The sequence below is a fragment of the Dioscorea cayenensis genome, chromosome 12 (assembly GCF_009730915.1).
Source record: "Dioscorea cayenensis subsp. rotundata cultivar TDr96_F1 chromosome 12, TDr96_F1_v2_PseudoChromosome.rev07_lg8_w22 25.fasta, whole genome shotgun sequence".
Classification (NCBI taxonomy): Eukaryota; Viridiplantae; Streptophyta; class Magnoliopsida; order Dioscoreales; family Dioscoreaceae; genus Dioscorea; species Dioscorea cayenensis.
In genome coordinates, this window is record NC_052482.1 from 10,950,064 (window position 1) to 10,956,853 (window position 6,790).

At 37.1% G+C, this 6,790-nt stretch overlaps 1 protein-coding gene across 1 annotated transcript; it reads right to left on the bottom strand.

Annotated features, from left to right (window-relative positions):
- Nucleotides 1-5,717: 5,717 nt before the first annotated feature.
- On the bottom strand, nucleotides 5,718-6,568 carry LOC120273158. The gene is made up of 2 exons (XM_039279802.1): nucleotides 6,377-6,568; nucleotides 5,718-6,263 (listed from the first exon to the last, which is right to left on the bottom strand). Exons 1-2 carry the CDS (start codon nucleotides 6,566-6,568, stop codon nucleotides 5,718-5,720), a joined length of 738 nt encoding a protein of 245 aa, XP_039135736.1.
- Between the last annotated feature and the right edge of the window lie 222 nt (nucleotides 6,569-6,790).

The following is a 6,790-nucleotide window of genomic DNA, read 5'->3' on the forward strand; positions in this document are numbered from 1 at the left end:
TTCACCCTAGACATGCTAGAGGAAGATTGGAGGCAACCATTCATGGAATATTTGAAATATGATAAATTGCAAAGGAACAAATCAGAAAGCCTTCAAATAAAGTGAAGAGCTCTAAGATTCACTCTCATTAATGACATGTTATACCGCAAATCATATGATCAGCTAATTCTACGATGCCTTTCATATGAAGAAGCAAAAGAAGTCATGCATGATATACATTCTAGGATATGTGGTGCACACCAATCTGGACCCAAGATGCATCTTAAGATTAAGCGCATGGGATATTATTGGCCAACCATGGTCAGAGATTGTATTGAATAAGCCAAACAATGCCATCTATGTCAAATTCATGGGGATTTTATTCATCAACATCCGAATCCCTTACATCTCACAGTTTCAAAAGTAAAGGGACTAATCGGGAGCATTTCTGAGTAGAGGGACCAAAAGATAAGTGAGAGAAAAGTATAGGGACTATTTTGGTGATTATACCTAATATATATATGTACAATATAATAATAATAATTATTTATATATATAAGATGATAAATAAATAAATAAATAATAAAATAATAATTATAATAGTAATAAATAAACAAATAAATAATAAAAATAATATATATAATATAAAAAATTCAAATAAAGATAATAATAAAAAATAAATATACTAGAATAAGATTAATCGATATATATATATCATAAAAATAATAATAAATAAATAAATAAATAATATCTATGTATATGAAAATATATAAAAGAAAAAAAATAATAATAAACATTTACATATTAAGTACAAAAAATATAAAAAAAAAAAAATTATATAAAATAAAAAAAATAATTAAAAATTAAAAAAAAGGGCGGCCGTGGAACGTGTGTAGCATGGTCGCGACATTATGGACAAAACCGGCATCACGATCAATGCAACCATCCCCACGTGAGAGCTAGCGGTTAGTGAAAAATGCTTTTAAATGGAGGAGGAATGAACGAAGGGGAGGAGAAGAGAGACGAGGGAACTAGAGAGAAAGAAGAGAAGACGAAGGCGAAGAAATAAGGAGGAAGGAGCGAGAGAAAGACATAGAAAGAAGACGAGAAGAAGATGTTTCTCTTCCCCAATACATACATATATCTTAATAAAAAAAAAGTTAAAAAAAAAATCCAAAAGGATCGCTGTCGTTACTACGGTCATTATTGTTGTTGCTGCCTACTACTACCTGCTGCTGAGGTCTGCTGCTGTCCACTGCCGTTGTTGCTATGTTGCTGATGTTGCTGCAATTGATGTCAATGATGCACGCTGCCATTGCTTCTGCTGATGTTGCTGCTCACTGTCATTTTTGCCGTTACATCTCCCAGTCGTCATAAATGGACGAAGAAGTAAAGCCCGTGGTCGTCCCATCGCCGCCAGTGCTTGTTGATGATGATATGGCTGTTAAAAGGGGAAGGCAAGCTGTGAAGATATTTCAAGACTAGCTGAACAAAAGAAAGAAGAAAAAAGGGAAGATGAAAGGTAGTAACTTGCTAACAATGCTTCTCAACCCTTCATTGAAACAAAAGACCTTTACATAGAGTAGTGCTGCCAAAACATGACAGCCAGCTAAGATAGAGACAAGATATGACATAAAGCTTAATAAAGCAAACACTCAAAGCAGTAAGATAACACAATATGCTGCATAGACGACCAAGCCATGCACACAACGACACCCAACAACCAAACTCAGTCAAGATGAACATGCACTAACAGTCACATAATCAACTTCTGCGTATCTTCCAACATAACCCCATACTCAGAACTCATTCACACCCATCATTTCTCTTAACTGAACATGTTTTTGAACACACAAAGCTTTTGTGAGGATATTTGTCGTCTGAACCTCAGTGCTATAATGATTCTATGTGATTGTACCTTTATTAATCAGACCTCGAATGAAATGATAATGAGTGTTGATATGTTTAGTTCTTCCATGATGAGCTGAGTTTTTTTGCTATTGCGATGGCAGATTTGTTGTCGCAGTAGATGACCGTGGGCTCATGCTGTTTCTCCCCTATGTCTTCAAGTAACCTTCGCATCTAAATTGCTTGACAGGCTACAGAGGTCGCCGAAATATATTCCGCTTCCGTACTAGACAGTGTCGTAATCTCCTATTTCTTTGAGCTGCAAGCCACAGCAGCTAATCAAAGACTAAACACCCACCTTGAAGTACTTCTTCTATCATCTAACGAACCACCCCAATCACTATTAGAGTAGCCCGCTAGTTTAAACTAATCTGAATACTCATAAAGCAGTCCGAAATTTAATGTACCAGCAAGATGATGCATGATACGTTTGACTACACCAAAGCGGTGCATTGTTGGGCTATGCATATACCTGGAGACAAGAGACACAACATGCATTAGATCTGGTCGAGTGTGGGAGAGATATAGCAATCCCCCTACTTGCCTTCTATACAACTCCCCACAAGTCGCACCTGAGCCATCATTAAGGCTAAGCTTTTCATTAGTGTTCATTGGACTTGATTCAACCTTGCAGTGTAGCATTCCAGCTTTAGTTAAGAGGTCCATGGCATATTTCTTTTGTGACACAAAAATGAAGCCATCACCTTGTTGCACTTCTAGTCCAAGAAAGTGCCTGAGTAATCCTAGATCTGACATCTCAAATCTTTTCATCATATTCTCTTTGAATTCCCAAAGCATCTCTTGTGATAAGCTTAAGTAGATGATATCATCTACATATATACACAATAATATATCAATGCTCCCTTGAGTTTTTGTATATAGGGTCGGTTCATTGGCACTTCATATGAAGCCAATATTGGTGAAGTATTGATCCACCTTACTGTAACAAGCTCTGGGAGCTTATTGCAATCCATATAAAGCTTTACGAAGTTTATATACCATTTTCTCATGCCCATTGATGATGAAACCTTCCGGCTATGATACATAGACATCTTCCTTGAGTTCTCCATTCAAGAAGGCAGATTTCACGTCCAGCTGGTAGATGGGCCATCGTCTTTGAGCTCCTATTGCAAGAAGAATGTGAACTGTCTCTATGCGTGACCAGAGCAAAAACTTGATCGAAGTCAATTCCTTCTCTTTGTAAGTATCCCTTTACGATAATACTAGATTTCTTCTTAAGTAGTGAACCATTTGGATTGTATTTTAATTTATAAATCCATTTCAATCCAAGTATTTTCTTCCCATCAAGTAAAGATGTGAGTTCCCAAGTGTGATTATGATGAATAGAGCTTATTTCATCATCCATAGCAGCCTTCTAACCATCATCCTTTACTGCTTCTTTGAATGATGCAGGGTTTGTGAAAGTGAGTGCGAAGGAACATGTATTATAGATATCAGTAAGAGTTCTATACCTCATCAGAGAAATAGTGTCAGGGGTTGATGCTCTTTCATTATTTTCTAGTGGTGGTGACACTTGTCCATTGTCTTCTGGTGGTGATGTATGGTTGCTTGGCTGTGTGTGTGTATGTTTTAACATGCTTAGATGTTGACCCATCAATGTGAGAGTCAACGGTCACAAAGTCAGTTGTGACTTTGCGTGCTTTAGACCGATCCCATGCCATGTCTTCAAAGAATGTAACATTCATGCTAACTTTAACCTACTTAGTCTCTGGGCCAAACAACTTGTATCCCTTTGTCTCTTCGCAGTAACCTATGAACACATATCTTTGTGTTTTGAAGTCCAACTTCGTTCGAAACTTTGGTTCTATTAAGACATGGGTGACACAACCAAACACCCGTAAGTGTTGCACAAGTGGTTTCTCACCTTGCAAAGCTTCATACGGTGTTTGAAGTTCAACTGCACTCCTGGGTGATTGGTTGAGAATATACACTACTGTGGCAATTGCTTCAGCCCACAGAGAAATGGGAAGGTGCATCTCCTTGAGCATAGAATGTGCCATCTCCATGACAGTGCGGTTTTTTCGCTTCGCAACCTCGTTTTGCTGAGGTGAGTAGGGTGCCGATAGTTGTCTTTGTATTCCATTGAGGTTACAGTAATTACAGAAATCTTTAGAGGTGAACTCACCTCCTCTGTCTGTCCTGAGCGTCTTGAGAGGATGATTTAATTGCTTTTCAGCTAGCCTCATAATTTCTTTGTATGAAACAGACATATTAAATGCTCTATATGTTGTAAATGTTGTGTATGAATCAAATATTTTCAAGAGCTAAAAATATTTTGGCGATGTAATTGGCACAACACAAGCATATTCATATTTGAAACAAATGTAAAAAACACACAAAAAATAAAAAAAAATTAGTATCTTGTCATTTGTTTTTCAAATTAATTAACATGGATGATGTCTTTTGTTTCAAAAACAAAAAATACATCTAAAAATTACCTTATTGCTTCCCAAAAAAAAACAAAGAATGTTAGACAATGTGTTGATAGTTTGTGCAAATTCCCCAGTAGTAAGTATAGTTTCTTCTTCTTCCTCTTCTTCTTCTTCTTCTTCTTCTTCTTCTTCTTTTCTTCTTCTTCTTCTTCATCTTCTCCAACAAATTTAGATAATTTTCTTTTTTTTCCTTTGGGCTACATTTTCAGCTTGGGATTTATCTACCACTTATCTTGATGGCACTTGTCTTCCTTGTCTTTGTTGTATGAGCGGTGGACTTGCAAAAGCAGCTCTAGTCACAGAGCTTTTGTTGTGTGTACAAAACTGCAATAGAATCCTACACAATAGTCCAGAACAATGCAAATCACCAAGTCAGAAAATCATTAAGACTAAAAGAGTTTTGGGTTAATTAACTTACATTGCAGGTAAGTGAGTTGCTAAGCCATTTAGAGTAGTTAAAGTGGATCTCTAGGAAAAGTAGGTTAGTATATTATGAAGAGCCAAGCCTCTATGAAACAAATTTAAGAATATTTTAGATTTATTTTCACATTGTCAATTGCACCCACTTCTACCCTTTCTTTTTTATGGAGATTTTTACCTTGTATTTATTGAATTAGTCCCTATGAAAACAAATTACCATATTTTCCATTTTTATTATCAGTGATAGATATTAAAAAAAAGTTATTTGTACCATGGATGTTGAACCTTGCCTTTGAGTTTTTCCACCAACTAATCTAACCTAAAATATTAAGCACTCTGTTAAAATCTACCAATTAATAAACTACAACATTGTATTGGTATTATGCAAATACAAATGAAGTGCTACTTATTAGTTTCTTCAATAATTTAGTCAACATTTTTTTAAAAAAAATTTTAGGACATAAAAGTTGTAAATTTCAGCTGCTTTTCTCTTCATTGAAATCCTTTGAATTAGTTTGCTGAAGCATTCTAAAGTATCACCTTTGTTGGAGAGGAAATATACCCAACTATGGTGAGAGAAATCGTCAGTAAGAAGAAAAACATACTTGTTACCTCCTAGTGAAGATGTTTGCATTGGACCCATTAGATCTGCATGAATGAGCTCGAGAATGGTCTCCGCATGACATGCTTGTCCTTTCGGAAATGCTGGCTTGGTTTGTTTGCTAGAAGAGTATGCTTCACATGGCTTCATTGAGGTTATATGTGGCATCCCTTCCACAAGATGTTTATCCATTAACTGCTGCATCCTACCAATGCTCAGATGTCCATATCGATGATGCCAGAGCTTTGTTTCTTCATTAGGACCCAACACAGCATGAGCAAAGCCAATGTCTTTAGTTTCTAGTAGAAACAGTCTTCGAGCTGTCATTTTCGTACAAGCAACTATGGTGTATGCATTCATGCTTTTGATCTTACATTCTTCATCAGGAAGACTACAGAGTATACAGACGCCATCAACTGGCCCACACTGAGGAGATTGTGGGCTAGTTGAGGTACGTATTGTACATTGTGAAGCATATTTTGCTTCCCAGAGTTTGAGTGAAGTGAAACTAAGCCTACACTAGCAACGTTCAGTACCTTGCCATCCCCAAGTCTCACGGTTTGATGAGCCATATCCTCCAGTCTATGGAATAGATCTTTGTTACCAGACATATGGTTATAACAACCACTGTTGATAAGCCAACTTGAATTGGTTTCACAAGTGAAGTTCTTAGTCACCATGAACAGGCAACTTTCTTCTTCTTCTTTGGTTTCCTCAACCACATTTACTTTTTTTGTCATCATTGTACCAACACTGTTCATTAGTGTGTCCATATTTTTTACACACATAGCATTGTATTCCTTGTCTTTATTGTTGTCTAGAAGAGGGCTCACCACTCCTTCCTCTCCCTCGTCCTCGGCCACGGAAATGCACTGAGAATGAGCCTTGTCCTCGACCTCTTCCTTCTCGATTTGCAGCAACAGTTGTAGCTTGAAGCGTAGTTGCTTCGTCTTGCTCAGTGGAAAAAAAGTAGGATTGCCTCATGTCCTTTCAATGAACCTCCTAGCTCCTCTACCGTGAGTGTTCTCAAGTCTTTTGCCTCAACTATGGAAGACACAACATGCTTAAAGCCAGGTGTGAGGCTTCTTGAGATTTTTCCAACAACCGCGTGTTCAGGTACATCTTCTCCAAGTGCTCGGATCTGGTAGACAATGTCAAGAACATGGCTAATGAATTCTTGTATCTTTTTACCATTTTTCATTTTCATTGTCTCCAACTCTTATCTGCGAGAATAAAGTTTCACAGATAATATTTTGGTATTCCATTTGTGCTCAGTTTGCAATATATCCCATGCACGCTTTGCAGTAGGAGCTTCAGCTATCCGAATGAGCATTCTTTCATCTACCCTTGCTGGATCAAGAATAGGGCACTAGCATCTTTTATTCTCAATTCTTTATCAGCCTCTTCCTCTACTTCTTCTGAGAAACCT